Genomic DNA, 21,256 nt, shown 5'->3' with positions numbered 1-21,256 from the left:
GACTTAGCAGCATCCACATTAATAGCTTGTAAGGTTTGGAATATAATATTCTGGAAGGCAAAAGAGCTTGAAATGCAACCAAGAATCAACTACCCAGCAAAACTGAACATCTTCCAAAGGAAAAAAAAAGAGATGAACTTCCAATGAAACGGGAATTTCAAATGTTCCTGTTGAAACAACCAGAGCTGAACAAAAAGTTTGATCTTCAAGTACAGGACTCATGTGAAGCACTGAGAGGGTGGATGAGAAGGGTAAATTATGAGGGATTTAATGATGATGAATTGCTTGTATTCCTGCATGGGAATATGATGCTGATAACACTCATATGAGACTTCTCATTTAATAGAGCAGTTAGAAGGAGCTTTTATAGATGAGGTACAGCAAAGAGCTGAATCTGAAGGTATAATATATTGTAAAAATGGAGTCAGTGGGTGAAAGGGAAATGTACTGGGAGTAAGAGAAAGGAAAGGTAGAATAAGCTAAGATATTTCATGTAAAAGAGTCAAGAAATAGCTTTTGCAATGGTATGGAAGGGGGGGAGTTGAGGGGGGAATGATGGAGCCTTCATTCTCAACAGAAATGGCTCAGAGAGGAAACAGCAAACACACTCAATAGGGTATAGAAATCGAGAAGAAAAAGGTGAGAAGGGGAACAGTGGAGGGGAGGGAGGATGTGGGTGATAGAGGAGAGGGTAGTAGATCATAGGAGAGAATAGTCACATTTTCCTTTTTACTTTTTTGCAAAGTGGTGGGATTAGGTGGCCTGTCTGGGACCACCAGGCCAGATGGTTGCTGGTTCTCTGGGGTGGGACGCAGCTTGGGGTTTCTTGGCCCCAGGGCCAGTGTTCTGTCCACTGCACCACTCTAGCTGTCCCACAGCACATTTTTGAGGAGGGACAGAGTGAAAGGAGAGAGAAAATATAATAGATGGTAGTGGGAAGGAATGAATGGTGGAAATTACAATCAGCAACAGCAACTGTGGAAAAATATGTTAGCAACTTATATGATGGACTTATGATAACGAATGTGATCCACCTGAGACAGAGCTGATGGTATTGGAACAGAGACTGAAACACATTTTTTTTTCTCTCTCTTTCATTTTATTTCTCATGAGGTTTAATACTTTTTTTGGGGGGGAGGGGGTATTATTTTAGTAATGTGTAAATAAATTAAATAAAATTACAAAAAAAAAAAAGAGAGGTGAGTTCCTGGAGGGCAGATAACATGTTTTTGCCTGTCTTTGTATCCCCAAGGTTTTCTTAATGCCTACAATATGTTAAATGCTTAATAAACATTTATTTGACTAGCTGTGCAACCATGAATAAATCACTTAATCCCTCAATTTCAGTTTCTTCATCTATAAAAATGGAAAGAACAGAACACTATATGATTTTAAAAATTTCTTGTAAGGAAAGAGTTTTGAAGGTTAAGATCAAACACTGGAGGGCATTGTGATAGTTCCTGTATGCTCTGAAGAACTGATTTAAGTATGAATCATAAACATTTTCATTTTCTGTGTTATTAGGTGACTGACACATCTAGAATTTCCAACAGAACCATATCACTAAAGAGCTGGAGGTGGTCAATAGGCATTTGTTTGAATATAAGTCTAAGCCATAATTCTCTTAATAGGAAAGTATAATGATTTTATCTTAGTTGTATTGCCAACAACTAACATAATACTTACATATTGTAAGAGTTTAATAAAAGTTTGTTCAACTGAATGTAATAATGATTCCAAACTAAATGTTCACCTGAATCTAGTGATACTGGGAGTATGTATGTATGTGTGTGTGTTTTGATATTTTCTTCATACATAAACATATATGCATATACACATCTGTATCATTACTATGTTCAATTGAATATTTATTAAGCATTTAGTTTCACAAAAATATTTTATACATGAATATAAAAATATGTTAAAGAAAAAATTCAAATTAATCCTAAATAAAATACTAAGTCAAAGACTACAACAATATTTTACAAAGATTATACATTAAGATTAAGTAGGATTTATATTAGGAATGAAGGATGATTTAGCAATAAAAAACTGTATAAAAAGATAGAGTACCCCATTCGTTAAAGATTTCTAGATATGCTCATGTTACCACTAAGAAATGAACTAGAAATTTTGTGCTTAGGAGCAAACCAGGTTGTATGAATGCAGATATGAAATACCTTTGGTATCTCTGCCTTTTCAAAATGATTCTAATCAAGTTTACATTTTGAAACTTCTTCTCTCCTTTTATTTCCCTCTTTTATCATATTCTACCTGCTTAACATCTACAGAGCTGCTCCTATTTCCCTAATGCTTAAATAATTGCTTGCTAAGGATGCCTACTCAAAAATCTTAACATAGTAAATAAATAAATATAAGGCTTGCTTCTAATGCCTGAATAACAGGGTCAACATAGCAGCTTTCAGTGGTCCCTCAGCCATCTGTTTAGTTAGGCTTTATGAAAGTATCTCATCTACTCTCTTGTAAAAATCAAACTGCAATTTTTATCTTACCTAAATGGTACTGAAAAGAACTAGGTTACTCATAAAACTGGTAGATTAACATCTCTAATTTCTTCGTTATCCTGGCAACATTGCAACAACAACTCCATTACATACAATTGTATTATTTAACAGGACAGAATTAAGAAATAGGAGATTATACCTAATGCTATTAGAGCATATTGATGACCAGGAAAGATACAAAAAAAGATAAATTTTTAAAAAATTATCAGTACTTTAAATAAATGAGTACATAAGGACATCATTTCATCAACATCATCTGTTGTTATCAGAATCCTTGAGAATATACAATTGGTTATAACACATATTTAATTTCCCCAAATTCAACAAATTATAAAACATATCTTACATAATCTTTTAATGAGTGAAAAAAAATGAAATACACATAGTAACCTTTTCATTTCATGTAAACATAAGGTGCTATTAGATTTATGAAATATTTTAAATGAAATTATCCACAAAACCATATTATAAATAGCAATTCTAATCTTCTTTAAAATTTAAACATAAGTCATTTTAATATAACCATAACACTGATATATTATCTAGCAGATATATCCTCTAGGCATATCATCTAGCATTATTAGTTAAATCAACTCATGTAGATGAGATCTCCAAGGAAAAGAGATTTTGAAGACAGGTGAGTCATTATTATTAAAATAAGCAGGAAGGTCATGAATAGGAATAGACAAAAATACATCATACATGGGCATTAAGAGGTCTTTGATTTTATAGAAACCAAGCTTGATAGAAATATAAGAATAAAAACCCACATTACTGAGATTAAAAAGAAATTGGAAATATCAAAAATTAAAGGTAAGATAAACAAAATTGAGTATAAAAATCATACTCAATAAATTTAGGAGTTAGTTTTATGAAAAAAACCATAAACAATCAGTTAATTTGATTTTTAAGAATAGAGAAAACCAAATCACTATTATCAAAAATTACAAGTATGAATACACTATCAAGTAAAGAAATAAATAAATAAATTATAAGGGGTTATTTTGCCCAATTATATGTCAATAAATTTAACGATTTAAATGAAATGGGAGAATAATTATAAAATATAAACTGTTTGTATTTGGATTAGCAGAAGAATAATTAATGTATACACACACATATATATTTTAGAAAAAGAAATTGAAAAGGTCATAAATTAATTTCCTAAAAAAAATACCAGGACCAGATGGATTTACAAGTGAAATTTATCAAATATTTAAAAATCAACTAATTCCAATAAATTATTTGAAATAATGGACAATGAAGGGAATCTACAAAATTCCATTTTTGAAACAAATATAATACTGATAACTATATCAGGATGAGTAAAAACAGAGAAAGAAAATTATAAACCAATTTCATTTATAAATATAGATGCAAAAATCCTAAATAAAATTCTAAGTCAAAGATTGCAACAATATTTTATAAAGATCATACATTAAGATTAAGTGGGATTTATATTAGGAATGAAGGATGATTTAACATAAAAATATAATTAGCTATACCAATAATAAAAATTTTTTTAAATCATATGATTGTATCAATAGATCTTGAAAATTTTTTTGGTAAAAGTACAACATTCATTTCTATGCACTTGAAATGCTTGAGGAGATAAGCAATGAATGTTGGAAAAGATATAATAGTAAGTATTTAACAAATGTATGTTTCCTTCCCGTTTTTTTTCTTCTTGAGCAAGGCAGTGGAGGTAACGGGAGGAGAGAAGATTCTTAATTCCAGTTGCCTTTCTATACATTGTCCCCTTCACCTGGAATGTCTCTCTTCTCTTCTCAGTAAATTCAAAGTGTATCCAATTTCTCAAAACAAAACCTGGCTATTGTCCCTTATAGTTTGCCTAGAAAAATCATTAAATACTCATACCTTTAAGTGATGGGAGTAGAGGTAGAATAAGGAATATGGAAACATATAGAGTTGCATACCAGGAAAAGAAGTTTAGATTTTTCTCTGGGAGGCAATAGAGAACCATGGTATATGCTATTGAATAGTGATGTGAAATGTTGAAACTAATTTACTTTGTGAAGATTAGTACAATAATCAAATAAAGAATAATTGGAGAAGGGGGAACACTTTATGAAGGATATCATCAAAGGAATTTATAGTAATCTTATTTAAGATATAGTGACAGCAAGAATACAGCAGAAAATATAAATCTGAGAAACATTATTTTTTGAAAAAGAAATTAAGAAATGAGATCTAGAGATTCAAGGAAAAATTAAGATAAATGCCATAATTTAGACCCAGGTGACTAAGATATTGGTGGACATTTACTAGCAATATTATGGAGGTTGGGAAGTATTTGTTTAGGAAGTCAATTCTATTTTGGAAAGTTTAAGTTGTTTCAGATTTAGACAGAATTAACTTGAGGTAAAACCAGTGTATTTAAATCAGGTAGTTTTATTTACCTGGGATCTATGATCTAGTTTTTTTTTTTTAATTTTGATAACTGTATTTCAAAATATGTGGTTTCCTTTGTAAACCTACAGATTTTATTTTGCTAATTTAAAAATCATCATTGTGAAAGGGGATCCAGTGAGATCCATGACATAATAAATGCTAAAAAGAATACTGATCTGAATGCAGATATACTAAAGATGGCTGAAAATATAGACCAGAGGCCAGAGTCAGAGATAGGGATGCCAATGTTATTAGCATGAGAAATAAGTTAAACTTTACATCACATGAGTTCTCATAGGAAAAATAGAAAAGAAAAAAGTTCTATGACATAGTCTTGTGGGAACATTCATCTTTAGGTAGTCTTACCAAGGCTTAGCAAAAAGGAGAAAAGAGGGTAGAGAAGAAAAAGAAGGGAAACAAGGATGATATAGCATCAATATGTCCCTCCAAAAAAGGGTGAAGTTTCAAGGAGTCATGTGTCAACAGAATCCAGTAATCAAGGAGAAAAATGAATGGAAAAAAACAAGGCAAAAAAGCATGGGAAAAAAACATCCCTTCTAATCTTCGGGAATGTAAGTTTCAGTGAAGAGAAAAAAGATTCATGAAACTGAGAAACTTTAAGGAGAAGGAATGCAGGCAGTGTGTGGGGGGGGACTGATTATTTTAAAAATTGGCACAGAAATAAAAAAGAGACAGATGACGGTGACTACAAAGGCCAGCAGAATTTATGGGCGTGTGTGTGTGTGTGTGTGTGTGTGTGTGTGTGTGTTTGTGTGTGTGTGTGTGTGTGTGTGTGAGAGAGAGAGAGAGAGAAAGAATGTGTGTGTATGTGTGTGAAAGAAATAGTGTGTATGTGTGTGAGTGTATGCAGTGTGTGCATGAGAGCATGTGTGTGAGAGAGAAAATGTGTGTGTGAGTGTATGAGAGAGAGAAATAGAGTGTGTGTGTCTGTGTGTGAGAGAGAAAATATGTGTATGAGAGTGTGTGTTTGAGAGAGAATGTGTGAGAGTGAGTTTCTGTGAGTGTGTATATGTGTGTGAAAGAAAGATTGAGTGAATGTGAGAGAAAGAGTGCGTGTATGAGAGTATGTAAGAAAGAGAGAGAATGTGTGTGAGTGTGTGTGAGAATGTGTATGTATGTGTGTGTGTGTGTGTGAGAGAGAGAATGTGCATGTTTGAGAGTGTACGAATGTGTGTAAGAGAGAGAGAGAATGTGCCTGTGTAGGCAAGGAACTAAATGAGAGGAAGAAAAAAGGATCATCTATTTTACTTTATGAATCATGACATTATCCTCATGCTATTTCAAGCTCCATAAGCAACAAAGAAATATATTTTGCTTTGTTTTGCTAAAATTTGGAGGTAGGGAAATAGTGGAGAAAGTTTTATCCATGGCTAGTTCATTAAAAGTTTGGTGTCGTGAATTTTTCCTGTAGTTCCAATGAAACCTTGAATAACTTTTAGTGAGTTTATTGATTTTATTCTACCTACATTCTGTACTTTTTTAAAAACAGTACAGGAATCCTAAATGGTTTTGAATATACACTTAACAAGCAATTACACACACACACACACACACACACACACACACACACACTGTCTCTGTCTCTCTCTCTCTGTGTCTCTCTCTCTGTCTCTCTCTCTCTCTCTCTCTCTCTCTCTCTCTCTCTCTCTCTCTCTCTCTTTCTCTCTCTCACACACACAAACATAAACATTCTAAGTGAGCTTCCTGAACCTTGGATTTAGGATTGGAAGATCAACCAAAGCTCCCCAAAGATACTTCCTTTATTCCTAGATTGATAGAGATGGAAGAAACCTAAAAACTAATGAAAAGGAACCATAAAAATTACATGGAAGTGAATTGAATATGACACGTATCTACTTCCTTCCATAAATTTTATTATCGTGTGTGTGTGTGTGTGTGTGTGTGTGTGTGTGTGTGTGTGTGTGAAGTGATAATATATTAGGAACCTGTGGTCTTGCTCTAACATTCTACAAAGGAAAACCTCATTAGATGTCCTACAGAGTTAAATATAGATATATAGTTATTGACATAGATCTAGATACATAGATAGAGATCTCAATTCAATTCCATCTTTATGGATACAGAGGTTCTAGATGCCAGGGAAGATATAGAGTATGCTCTTCTTAATCACTGCCTACTCATGCTGAATACTGAAAGGTTTTCTTTATTAAAATGCTATTTGTCAGTTATCCAGAATAAATTTCCATACCTTAGTCTATAATGGTTTGTTTTATTTTTATGCTAACTAGCTACTTAATCCTGCCTGACTCTAATTTTAACACTTTGTTCATACATTTTACATGAATGGTATCTATAATTCAAGTTGTGATCTGCAGATCTCTGATACAGATGTTGGTTCAATAATAATAAATTATTATTTTGAAAAATATTTTACTATTTATTTCTATTTGGAAACAGGAAAAGAAATTCATTCTAATCCCCCCCAAAACTGAATTAATTAATTAATTAGTCAAACTGAAATAATTAACATGAATTACAAATTAGAGGAATATCTGCTTCTGAAAACAATTTATTACACAGTAGAAAGACTGAATTTGACCCTTTTTAAATCAGGTATGGGAAGGGAATCATATACATAGCAGATAGAAACATTTGAGACAAATAGAGAGCCAGGTATGGATAAATCTAATACAAATGAATTAGCCTCCCAATATGAGAATTTAAGTATTTTGACAATAAAACAGTATACTACTTTGAAAAAAATAAAGGTATGAATAAAGTTAGTATTTGAAAATGCAATAAAATGCTTTTATTTAAGTTCAAGCAAAATATTAAATATAGTTATACATTTATGTTGTAATTGATTTTCTGTACTATTTTAAAATCAGTGCCATCTTAAAATACAATATTTAGCATAATAATAAAAGCTTTAAATTCATATAATGAAATTAATTCAATACTCAAAATTCTATTCAAAGAAAACCTATTAAGTAAATGTTAAGTTAAATAGGAAAAAACTGAAATTTACCATCTTCCCAGCAATTCTCCCCATGAATATAAGATCTTCTCAGGGCAATCCTTAGATACATCACCAGTACCACTTGAGAGTTCATTATCACTCTCTGAAAATAAAAATAGAAAATATAGAAAAATTCAAAAGTGTATCAGAAAAAAAACACTAAAGTATATTCAATTAATGCATTAATATAATACTTTAACTTAATATCATTTTACCTCTAAATTTTAAAAAATCCTCCTAAGCTATATTAATTAATCATCAATGATAAGTAGTAAGCCAGGTGAAGAATTTCAAAGCACAATCTTTTCCCTTTGAAAATTTTCATACATATTTTTCAACTTCGAAATTAAACCACCAAGCTCTGCTCAAAGTAATAAATGAATTCAAAAAGGTGGAGATTGAAATATAATTAGGAACTCTGAATCTATTGTTCTACTAGATTCATCCTATAATAATCAAGACTAAATGTATAAAGAAAAAATCCCAATAAATACATGTAGAGGAATCATCAAATACCCATACATAAACGTGCTACACCTACATACAAAATCTCTGAAGACAAACAGCAATAATTTTTTATACTGTATCTATCCAAACTTTAAGATTTATAAAACTAGTCTAAGAGGTTTAACTTTTGATAAAAGACAACTTAAATATTAATATGTCGAAGTGTTTCTTTGATTCCAATTTTTAAAAATTTACAAAATGAGGGGCAGTTAGGTGGCACAGTGGATAGAGCACCGGCCCTGGAGTCAGGAGGACCTGAATTCAAATCTGAACTCAAGATATTTAATAATTGCCTAGCTGTGTGACCTTGGGCAAGTCACTCTTAAACCCATTGCCTTAAATAAAAAAAATTTTTTAAAATGTTTTTAAAAAATTACAAAATGGGGGCAGCTAGGTGGCTCAGTGGATAGAGCACTGGCGCTGGAGTCAGGAGTATCTGTGTTCAAACCTGGCCTTGAACACTTAATTACCTAGCAGTGTGTGGCCTTGGGCAAGCCACTTAACCCCATTTGCCTTGCAAAAACTTAAAGGCTTTTACTTTTTTCTTATCTTTCTGCTATTACTGTTCCTAAAACTCTATGTCAAATAATAGAAGGTAGAGAAGGAATCCTTGCTTTCCACCTTTATTCCTAAACAAATCTTCTAATGTAGGGGTTCTTGATTTTTTTGTGTGTTTATTGACCCCCTCTGGCAGCCTGATAAAGACAAAAGAGCCCTTCTGAGAATAATGTGTTTAAATACATGAAGTTAAGTAGGAATATTAAAGGAAAAGAAAGTATACTATTTTTCCCCTAACTTCTCCACTGACTCACATGATCACATATTCAGCTGCCTTTCAGATATCTGGAACTGGATATCTGGTAAATATCTTAAACTTAACATGTCTAAAACATATCATTATCTTTTCTTTTAAATCTTTCCCCCTCCCCTCCTAATTGACTTCTTACTTTTAAAGGCACCACCATTCTCCTAGTCCCTTGGCTTCACAGTACACTTGTCATCCTTCATGGCCTGATCTCTCTTCTTGCCTCCTTCCTCATATCCAATCTCTGCCCAAGGTCTGTTGATTTTTCCTTTTCATTATCTCCTAAATGTGCCTCCTCCTCTCCTCTTGACATCATCTGCACCTCACATCTTGATTATACAGTAGTCAGCTAGGTGGATCTGTTTGCCTCAAGTCTTTCCCCACTCTCTGTCCTCCATTCAACCACTAAAGTAATTTTCCTAAAGATCAGGTCCAACAATTTTACTTCCTAATTAGTCAATCAACTAGCATTTTTTAAGTAGCTACCATATACTAGGCATTACAGTGAGGACCAGGAATCTGCAAGAAAAGAAAAAGATAGTACCTGCTTTCATGGGGCTCATCCCAATGGTAAAGACAACCATGTAAAACCAAGATACATAAATGTTATAACTAGGAGGTAACCTCAGAAGGAAGTCAAGAGAAGAGTCAAAGAAAGCAGGAGGTTTCTGAAGGGGGAGAGTGTTCCAAGCCAGGGGGACAGCCAGTAAAAAGCTAGGAGTCTGGAGAAAGAGGTTCATTTATAATAAAAAGCAATGAGACCAGCATTACAGGGTCACAGATTATATATAGTATGGTGTGAAGTATAACTAGACTGGAAAGGTAGGAAGGAGTCAGGCTATTACTGTTCTGCTATCTCAGTGTGTCAACAGAATATTTGAGTATATCAGAGAAATCAGAATTAAAATATAGGTATTTAAAAAAAGTCCAAAATACTGAAATTATGAGTAATTAATTAGTAAAAAAGATTTGATAGAGTAATTTGATTTCTAATACAAAATGACTACAAATGGACATTGTACTCCTTATTTTAATTATACTCAAGTGATGCTTAAGGAAAAAAAAATTTTACAATTCATACTGAAGATCTTATTTTATTCCATCTCTGATCATATGTTCCTACTTTCATGAAGGCTCCTGTGCTGGGAATGATTAGTCTGGAAAAGAGAAGACAGAGGTACAACTTGATGATGATCTCAAAGTATCTGACATGTTGCTCTATGGAAGAAAAATGAGTCATCTTCTATTTAGCACCAGAGAGCAGAACTAAGAATATAGTAGGAATTGGAGAAAAGAGATTTAGGCTCAATATAAACTTTCCAACAGTTAGAGCTTCCTAAAATTGGAATGGACTACAAGGAAAAGAAGTGTGTTGCCTAGCAATAGCGGTCTTCAAAGATGGCTAATAGCCCCTTGTCAGGGATATCATCAATGAATTTCTTTGTCAGTTATGATTTGTACTAGGAAATCTCTAAGGTGCATCTCAACACTTCTTCCTATGATGCAGGATCTCAAAGTTTTTCATAAATGGAGGAGGTTGTCTTGCTTAACAGCTGAGTTTTCTGTCAATGAATGTATAGTAACAGAGGCAAGATGGCAATCTAGAAAGGAATCTTACATAAGAGCAGAATTGAACTAAATGATTGCTATGTACCCTTGTCAAGTCTAATGTTCCAGCTTTTTCTTACAAAGAACGGTTTCAAAACTATATCATGAAAGACAAAAAGAGAAAATATAAAGAATTAAGATTTTGATTACAAGTTCTAAATCAAATCATTTTGTAAGCTACATAAAAAGCTGGTGTCAAAAAACCAAGAGTTTAAAAAATTAATATTTTCATATAGCTATAGAACCACATCACACTTTGTCCTGATTTGCCTACCTACACTTGGGAAAAATGATTCTCAGTCACAATAGTTATTTATTTACAAGAAAATTAAGAGCAATGTAGTATAAATGATTAGTGACAGACCTGGAGGCAGAAAAACCTAGATTCAAAGCTCAACTTTTAACATTTCTTAGCCATGGGACTTTGGACATGTGCCTTGGAATCCTCATCTATAAAATAGTGGTAATAATACCCAATAGTATCTACCTTATACAGTTGTTGTGAATTTTGTAATATATGTAAAGAATTATAAGCATCTTTCAGTACAAATAAATAAGAATTATTACACTAATTTTTAACCTAAATATAAAGCAGTATCCCTTGCTAATTAAGACTTTATTGTCTGAAAGGGCCAGAAAAAAAAACTGATAATTATGTGAGGAAACACTGAAAAATCAGTCCTGAGAAGAATGAACATATACTCAAGTTAAAGATGGCAGAAATGTCAGGTTTCGCAGTATCTAATTTGTATGTAGCTGACATGAAAAACTGGAGATTGATTGCTGTGACAGTCTATTACCTAGAACTGTTGGGTAACTAAGGTGCTATTGTGGTATGGCTGGCAGAAGTGTATAATATGGTCAAAACTAGATTCCTTCAGGACAACTCCAGAACTCTGAGTAGGTCTGAGAAGAATTTTTTGGTCTAGATAGCAGAATGGGCTCAAGAGTCTGCTCTGTCACATGTATCTAGGAAAACCTAGAAGAAGAAAGCCTAGAAGAAGAAACTTGGCTGAACCATTCTGGATAACAATTTAAAACTATACTCAAAAGGTCATAAAACTGTGCCTAGCAATATCATTACAAGATCTATATCCCAAAGAGATCAGTAAAAAAGGGAGGAGAACTTACTTTACAAAAATGTTTACAGCAGCTCTTTTTGTGGTGGCTAAGAATTAGAAATTGAGGGGATGCCCACCAATGGAGGAATGACTGAACAAGTTGTGGCACATGATTGTGATGGAATAAAAACTACTATGGTATAAGAATGCAAGTGGAACAGTTTCAGAAAAACAGGGGAAGAATTATATGAACTGATACAAAGTGAAGTGAGCAGAACCAGAAGAACATTTTATAAATAACACTACACATACACACACACACACACACACACATATGTATATGTATATGTATATGTATATGTACTGTATGATGATCAACCTTGAGTGATTTAGCTATTCTCAGCAATAAAATGATCTAAGACAATTCATGAAGACTTATGATGAAAATACCAGTCACATTCACAGACAGAACTGATAGAATATGAATGCAAACAAGCATAATTTTCACTTTATTTTTATTGTTTTATGATTTTTTGCAACACTGCTAACAGAAATATGTTTTGCATGATTTTACATGCATAATTGATATCACATTTCTTGCTTCTACAATGAGTAGAAGAGGAGGGGGAGAATTAGAAGGAGAGAATTAGGAACTCAATTTTTTTTAATGAATGTTAAAAACAATTCATTTGCGGGGGGGGGGAGAAGAACATGACTACTTGGAAAAACTGACTAGAGGGAAAAGATTCGACCTTTACTATTCCCTATACTTCCACCTGAAAGGTATAAAGAGACTAGCCAAGCATAGCTGAGTGTCCTAATAGAATGATGAAAGGTATCAAATTCATGGGCCACACAAGTCAGTCAATCAATCAACAAAAACTTAGTAAGTAACTACTACGATGGACAGTTAAGTGGTACAGTGGATTACAGTGATGGACTGGCATCAGAAATACTCATCTTTATGAGTTCGAATCTAGCCCCAAACACTTACTAGCTGTGTGAACCTTGGCAAGTCACTTCACCCTGTCTACCTCAGTTTCCTCTTCTGTAAAATGATCCAGAGAAGGAAAAGACAAACCACTCCAGTATCTTTTCCAAGAAAATTCAAATGGGGCCACAGAGTCAAATAAGACTGAAAACAACCCCCAAAATATCCAGGTACTATGCTAAGCACTGGAGATAAAAATAATGAAACATTTTCATTCTCAAGGAATCTTCATCAATTCATCATAACAGTGAATGGAAGTGAAGAGATGAAGAAAAGGAAGAAAAAGATGCAAAAAGTAGCAGAAAAAAAAGAAGTGACATCTGTATAATACTTTAAATTTTGCTATGCACTTGATAAACATTATTCATGTGATACCACAATAACCATGTGAGGTATGTGCTAATAGGTTTGAAAAACCTCTTTTCACATATGAGAAAATTGATGTTCAGAGAGGTTGCATGACTTGCCCTTAGGCAGCTAAAATCACAGCTTCAGCCCTTATCCATATCCTGCCTATAAAACAAGGAACAGTTGAAAAAGCATTACTCAAGAAAAGAAAACAAGAGATTAGAAGAAAGCCAATGCTTCCAGAAGCTGTGTTCAAAAGTTTTAAACTTAAATTCCTGGTCTCCTTTCAATTAGCTAAAGCCAGATGAGATGAAAGCAGCATCAAACTGGGAATAGAGCTTATGTGAGGATAAAGGAAGTTAACTTCTAATATCTTCTGTATCTGTCAATCCCCTGGTCAAGTCCTGCAGTATCTGTTCCTGTCACAACTGTTAAAACACCGGAAATGCCCTAAAAATGTTCAGAAAATTAGAGATGGAAGGGAACTTAAGAGATCAAGTCCAAAACCTTTAGTTTGTATATGAAGCAATTATGTCCCAAAAAAGTAAAGTAAAATTTCCTGAGATCATGAAGTGAGCCTGAATCTCTTTAGGGGTTTTCTATTTCTACATAAAAAATTTTATGTTGCAGCTGAAGAATAATGGTAGCATTACTGAAAAAAGAAATGTACATTAAATATTCAAAATAAAACATACATAATCACACCTCTGGTCATCTGAAAGATTCAACTAACTAAATTTAACTTTAGAAATTTGAAGAGATTTATAAATGATAAAAAAAGATACAAATCTCTAATCTTGCTTTGTTTCTGTTACATCACTGTAATCCACTGTACTACCAACCCATGGCCTGCAATCTTCAAAGCTCATTCATAAGGTCAGTGTCATGCAACCGGAAAATGAAGAAATGGGTAAGCAAATGCGCCAACATTACAGCATCTCCAAACCAGCTGAGACCTTAACTCAATTCAACTTTTTCATGTAACTAACATTGTGTGAACTTTCAGACTGCCAGGTTTTTTACAAAAAATGTACATAGAGGAATTCGGATCTTTATTTTAAAATGTGCTATCACTCATCAATTTCTTCAACAGACAACTTTATCATATGCAGCAGTAATTGCAAATTTGTCACAGGACTTTGAGAATAGATTTCAATACTTTAGAAAAGACCAACAGCATTTTAGTATATTTGCTACTCCATTCTCAGTTGATATCAATAAGTTGTCTGCAACTTGCAAACAGAATGTTGAGAGTTTCAATCATATACACAACTTAAAGATTTATTCAAGTGTCTTTATTGAAGTTTTATAAGTTATACCTGCCTAAAGAAAAATATACACGATATTTCATGAACATGTGTTCATGACGTCTGGAATACATTACACACACACACACACACACATATTTGTGAGCAACATTTTTTTCCTTCATGAAGCATGCAAAAAGTAAAAACAGAACGAAAATTTCAGACCAGCATCTTTAAAATATCTTCACATCACTACAATCTCTATCAAACCATATATGGATGCACTGGTAACGAAAAAAGCAGGCTTAGTATTCATCTTAAAAATGGCATGGTCAGGGGGTGGCTAGGTGGTGTACTGGATAAAGCACTGGCCTTGGAGTCAGGAGTACCTGGGTTCAAATCCAGTCTCAGACACTTAATAATTACCTAGCTGTGTGGCCTTGGGCAAGACACTTAACCCCATTTGCCTTGCAAAAACATTAAAACAATGGCATGGTCTTATTTTTTTAAAAAAGCAAATGTTTCATTATTATACTCATCTTATTATTATACTTTATTATATTCTATTATACTGGATTACATTATTACAATTTCTTATTATACTCATAGCTAAAATGGGTTATATTAGTCATAAATATAAATTAAATTCTATATGCAGCCCTTAACAAGTTTTTGTTGGGTCAAGATGCCCAGAAGAGCTAAAAGGTTGAACACCCATGTTCTAAATAAAGGAGAACTGGTAAATTTTAATGCATAATGTGATATATCTTTCTCAGGAAAATAAGGTGAAAAAGAGAATATGTTTCCAATGAACTCAATCATAGAATTCTGGAATTACATCAAAACTAAATAATAATTCATAAATATTTTTCATCTGTATCTTCTTTTCATACAAGCACAATGGCTACATTTTTAAAATTAAGAAAATGGTGGCAAAGATTCAGTAGAAGTAAAATTTATATCAAATAAATATGCATGATATTTCAATCAATCAAAAATTGTACAAGACATTTAGCTTAGTTTTTGTGGCAGATTGCTAAGAAAAACTACTGTGTTTCTATTAACAAATTACTTTCATTCTATTTATAAAAGGAAAGGAGATTTGAAGCCTACTTCCAATCGTCAACAAAGACAAATTAAATTTGATGATATTTTCTACTAAGTATGGTCAAAGAACATCATGAGATGATGGTTTTAACAGCACAATATAAAATCTAGTCTTCTTAAAGTATAATTCTCCATGAAAAGAATGAAAAGAGAAGCTACATCATAGAAAATACAATTAGTGAATAGTTTTTCATAGATGCTTAACTTATACTGTAATTTTTCTCATAATCTTATACTATCAGCTATTATTCAGTAAGATTTGTTCTATTAAAATAACCATCTCTTTACCATGATAATGTTTTAATTTTTTCAATTATCATTACAATTTTCTTCCCCTAAGGTTAGGGGATAGTTTCATTTTTATTTATAGCAGTATGCATACTTCTTTAAGCTAGTAAGCTCAAGGTAATATTCAAGTCAGTTTCCTTTTTTCCAATTTGCTTTGCATATCCTGGCAGGATCACAGCCTCAGAGGAAAAGACAAGGTTTATTTCAGTCTACTTAAGGATTTCTCTGTTAGGAAATCAAACTATATAGCCAACCTTCCATTCTTTCATCCCATAGGTCAAATAAGATATTTCTCCAAACAGTGAAGTATTTGGTTTAAATTTTTAATCTATACTATGATAAGATGGAAAAAAAGGAGTAAGGTCTGACCAACCAATTACCATCAAATAACAAAAAGGGAAGACTGATAAGGATACTCTTCTTATAAAACATAACAATGCTAATTTATCTGTAAAAAAGAAAAAAATTAAGAAGATCTACTTTCTGGAAAAGAATAAAAAGCAATGGCAACTCAGCAGATAGACAGGGTCATGGAAACTAAGATGAGAGAATAAATAATAACTGTAATAATAATAATAATAATAGAAATATATAATAGAATTTAATTTATATTTATGACTAATATAACCCACTATACCTATGAATGTAATAAGAAAATGTAATAATGTAATCCAGTATAATAGAATATAATAATAAAAATGAGTATAATAATGAAATATAAATATAGACATATATATACATATATGTGTGTGTGTGTGTGTGTGTGTGTGTGTGTGTGTATAGTGTGTTACATGCATTACCTTATTTGTTCTTCACAATAACCCTGTGGGGGAAGTATGATTACCTAGCTGACATAACAATCTAACTAAACTAAAAGGAACATACCATCAGCTCATTTGAGAAGGATATTGAGGGTCACAAATTCAGTGACTTTCCCATTATCACACTCATCTCTTCTAAAACTTAGATGCTTGTTGACTGACTGTTGACTAAGACAAGGTATGGTTTAAACACATATATCAACAATAAACATTTATTTAGTGTCTTCTATGTGCCAGGAATTATGAAGATACACACATACACAGCCACATACACACATAAATGTAATTTAGATCCGGAAGAGATTTTGTTTGGATTTACCTCACCCATTTACTGAAGTCACTATAGACAGACCACTGTACTACTGGGAAATATTATGAGACACTGATAATGAAACTGAGCCTCACAGAATTGAAGAAGCTTGCCCAACGAGGTCCCACAGTTAATAAGGCCAAAATCAGGGATTTGAATTCAGGTCCTTTAACTCTAAATCCAGTAATGCCTCCCTATCCTTTCCTGCTTCCTATAGACATGTTCAAATCTCCCCTATCCTTTAAAAAATTTTTTGAACCTCTAATTCTCTCTTAGTCAAACTTTTATTTAAAAAGCTGACTATATTCATTACCCCCACTTCGCCTCACATTCTTTTCTAAATCCTTTTCAATCTGGCTTCATTCAAAACTGCTTAATTCAAAATTACCAATGATTTCTTTTTAATTAAAAATATTATCTTATTATAAACTTAAGCATAAAAAAGTTAAGATTTCAATATACAGAGAAGATGAAAAAATGACAAAAGAAACAGTCATTCTATAAAATATAACTTAGGCTTATTAAAAGGATAGTGCCACACAGTCCTATTCATCTGAATCTTCTAAACATTCTACTTTTCTGAAAATTTTTAATTTTCTAATGATACTTTTCTTTTTGCATTATTAATATTTGAATTACCATTATATGCTTCTCCCCAACTTTCTATTCCTAAAAATAAAAATATGTCATTATAACAAATAACTATAGTTGATCAAAACCAATTCACACATTGTCCATGAACCTATAAGCCACCTCTCTACAAAGAAGTAGGAAGCATGCAAGCTATATCAATCTTTAAGAGTCATGATTGGTCATTGCACTGATCAGAGTCCTCAAGTCTTTCAACATCATTTTTTAAATAATGTTACAGACATTATATAAATAATTTTCCTAGTTCTACTTATTTTATTATTTATTAGATAACAAAAGATTTTCTCTAAATCCATTCCTCTTATCTTACAGCACAACTATCTTTCACTACATTCATAAACCATAATTTGTTCAATCATTTCTCAGTTAACGGGCAGTTACTTTTGCTCTCAATTCTTACTGCAACCAAAAAAGCTACTATAAAGAGTTTTTTAGACTTTCAGCTCTATGTCCATGCTAGGGACCAGTATACCCAGTATCCATTGCTGCATTCATATCCCTGAGACATTATGGTAAATGTCAGAGTTAATTAGTTTGGCTATGCTGGGTATCTAGGGACAAGTTCTGCATTTCCTTCCAGCAGAATAGATGTCTTGGTCAACAATGATATTTTCACTAGTTTCAACTTTATGGTTTATATATTCTAATATAATTCTATACATGGAAAGTTCAAGGGTACCATCAAGGATAAGAATAGAAAACCAATGATGAATGGAAAAGTCAGTATTGTCCTCGGGGAATAGGATCCCAAATGAGGGAATGCTGGAGTTCAGTATGGAAAGGTCCACTGGTGGGATATTTTTCTACCTTTGAAAAGGCTGGGGCTCATCTGAAGGATGAAGATAAGTATATCATCATTTCTACTCCTTTTGCTGATGTCCCTACATTCTACCTTCCGTACTACTGACACATCTTGGCTCTCTCCAACTATTCCTAACAATATTGTCATGATGGAAGGACTCATGACTATGGTCCTTGTCATTACTGCTACGCAGAAGACAGTAAATGGTCCCACTGGTTAGTCTACAGTTTGACTTGCATGCATAGTCTCTTCCTATTTTTGAAATTAGGAAATCATTTTCCCTTCACAAAGCCTTGGTTATTCCATTTTTCATAATCTTTTGGAGGCCACAGACAATTGCTCAACAATCAAATCAGCTAATTCTCTCGGAACTTGAAAATTTCTCCCATTCTTTGGAAGAATGAAATTATCACTAACCTGGTCAAGGAATTGTTGGCAGAGAGAGAGAGAGAGAGAGAGAGAGAGAGAGAGAGAGAGAGAGAGAGAGAGAGAGACAGAGAGACAGAGACAAAGACAAAGACAGAGACAGCAAGCATTTGGATTTCCCATCCTTTTTATTCACTATCAGGTATGGGAGGGGTGGGCTTCAAGATGGGAAGGAAGAAGGGAAAAGTAAACTTTCCTTGGGGAGGATTGTGGATAAACTGTGAAGAAAGACTGTTGACAGTAGTTTGGTGGACAATAATACACCATTTTCCCCATTCTTCTAAGGAAAAAGGGCCTCTGCAAGCTGACACCACTATAGGTAGTCTGTATTGTTCTCATGACAAGACTGAATCTGTTTCTGCCTCCAGTTGACACTTCAACTAGTCAACAAATACTTAATAAGCATTGTACTAAGTACTAGGAATGGAAAAAAGACAAAAATCTTCACTAGCTTTTAACCAAATTTTCTACCTTGTAGTCCACCCTGGTTCTCAGATTTCCTCAAATGAGTTTATTTTTCTTATTATGTTCCACCTCCAAACCCTTTTGGACTTAATATATTTACTTTAAATAAATCCTCTCTAAGAACCATATTTCATAGTCAAAGGTCTGTGTCAACAATAAGATCAAATTTGCATAAGTATTTCATTTATTCACCATATGTTGCATGTATGTGTGTGTGTGTGTGTGTGTGTGTGTATATATATATATATATATATACACATTTATATATTTATAATAAACTCCTGAGATTAAGGATTTTATTACTGGCTCCTTTCTTGGATTTCATCTCCCATGAACTTCTAAATACTTCAACTATTTACTCTTCTTCCTACACTATGGCTGCCCTATTATAGTATCTAGCTTGTTGGATATACAATGCAGTTTTCTCCCTACAAATTGTTGTTAAGTTTCCTTTTTGATTCTGTTTTTCAAGATACTAGGAAAATACCTCATATGCCTTTATTAAGTATACTCCATTCCATAAGTCTTACTCCAAAGAACTAAAAGTAATTCTCATATTTCATTTTCTTAACTAGCTAGGTATTTCCTACATCTGTTTTTGTTGTTTTCTTTTCATTGCGTTTGAATGAATACCACTCATGTCCCTAAGGCCTTCAGATTCTTGCCTATTTAAAAAAAATCATCTAATAAAGATGAAAACAGTGACACCCAGATAGAAGAGATTTTCCCAAGGTTACAAAATGCCATGGTAGTAGATCTGAATCTAAAACTACATGTCTTTACATTTCAATTTTGACACTCTTGCCACCATAACAGATAGTCTCACAAAAGAGTAGTACTGTAATTCAAATGTTCCTATTCTTGTTGATAATTAAGATATTTTTCTTTAAAAATTGCTACTTATTATATGTAAAAGCTCTCAGGGAGAAGAAAGAAAAAGATGCCTAGAAAAAATTCTCAAGATATAAATTACAAAAAAGTAGATAAAATTATTATAAAAATAATTTAATCTAAATTAATAATCATTTAAAATCAGATATACAAGAATTTTTAAAAGATAGCTTGAATAGTAAATTATATTTTTAAAAATTGTTCTCTTCTCTAATTCATGATAAGCTATTCTATTCTCAAAGTATTTTCACATTTATTAAGACTGTTATTACATATTGTATTGTTATTTTAATTTTATCATTGAATTCTAAAAGGAATTCTGACAGATAATGCTCTTAAAATATTACTGCTACTAGTGGAAGCTTTAATAAAGCCATTAATACAAGACAGATAATAAATTCTAAATAATTTAGTGCCTTTATGCCAAAATTATCTATAATTATCACTACAATAATTGTTAAGTCTCTTCTCTTAGATTACAATGATTGTATTTTTCCAACTTTGTTCTACAAAAGGAGAATTATTTAAAAATGGAGAAAGCATTTTTTTCTTGAACTTGTTAAATGAGGTCAATTATTGTTCTTCTTGGGCAAGTAAAAACATGATGCTTTTTTAAAGTTCATTCATACACATCTTTTATTATACAATTATTACATCTTTTGATGCTATTTATAGTACATTTTAATTCTTAAAATGATGGCTTGCAAAACATTGATATGCAACCCATATAACCTTAAAAAAAAAAAAGCCTTGGACAAAACTCCCAGAAACATCACAAGGCATTATCAAAACCTCTTGAGAGTCTCTTGCTAAGTAGAGTTATTGTTTCAAAACCCAGGGTTTTCTTTTTCTTACCCCCCAGAAATAGAAATACATTTGCAATGAGTCATTCACCACCTTTATACAATCCTCCTTGTATCTCAAGTAGTCCACTAAGGAGATAGAGAAGATTCAAAATATAGGAAAATATCCTTCACTGTGCAATGTTAA

General features: G+C 32.6%; 1 protein-coding gene across 10 annotated transcripts in view; it reads right to left on the bottom strand.

Annotated features, from left to right (window-relative positions):
- The window catches only part of RABGAP1L (RAB GTPase activating protein 1 like), a 716,515-nt gene that overhangs the window by 488,850 nt on the left and 206,409 nt on the right, over nt 1-21,256 (bottom strand). For all 10 annotated transcript variants that reach the window (XM_074222075.1, XM_074222079.1, XM_074222077.1 and 7 more), the window contains one exon: nt 7,948-8,041. In XM_074222075.1, coding sequence (XP_074078176.1) covers nt 7,948-8,041 — 94 coding nt within the window. The remainder of the gene's footprint in view (nt 1-7,947; nt 8,042-21,256) is intronic.

Source organism: Macrotis lagotis, chromosome 2 (genome assembly GCF_037893015.1).
Source record: "Macrotis lagotis isolate mMagLag1 chromosome 2, bilby.v1.9.chrom.fasta, whole genome shotgun sequence".
Taxonomy (NCBI): domain Eukaryota; kingdom Metazoa; phylum Chordata; class Mammalia; order Peramelemorphia; family Peramelidae; genus Macrotis; species Macrotis lagotis.
Note: the sequence above shows the minus strand (reverse complement) of the source record. Positions and strands in the feature narration are given on the sequence as shown.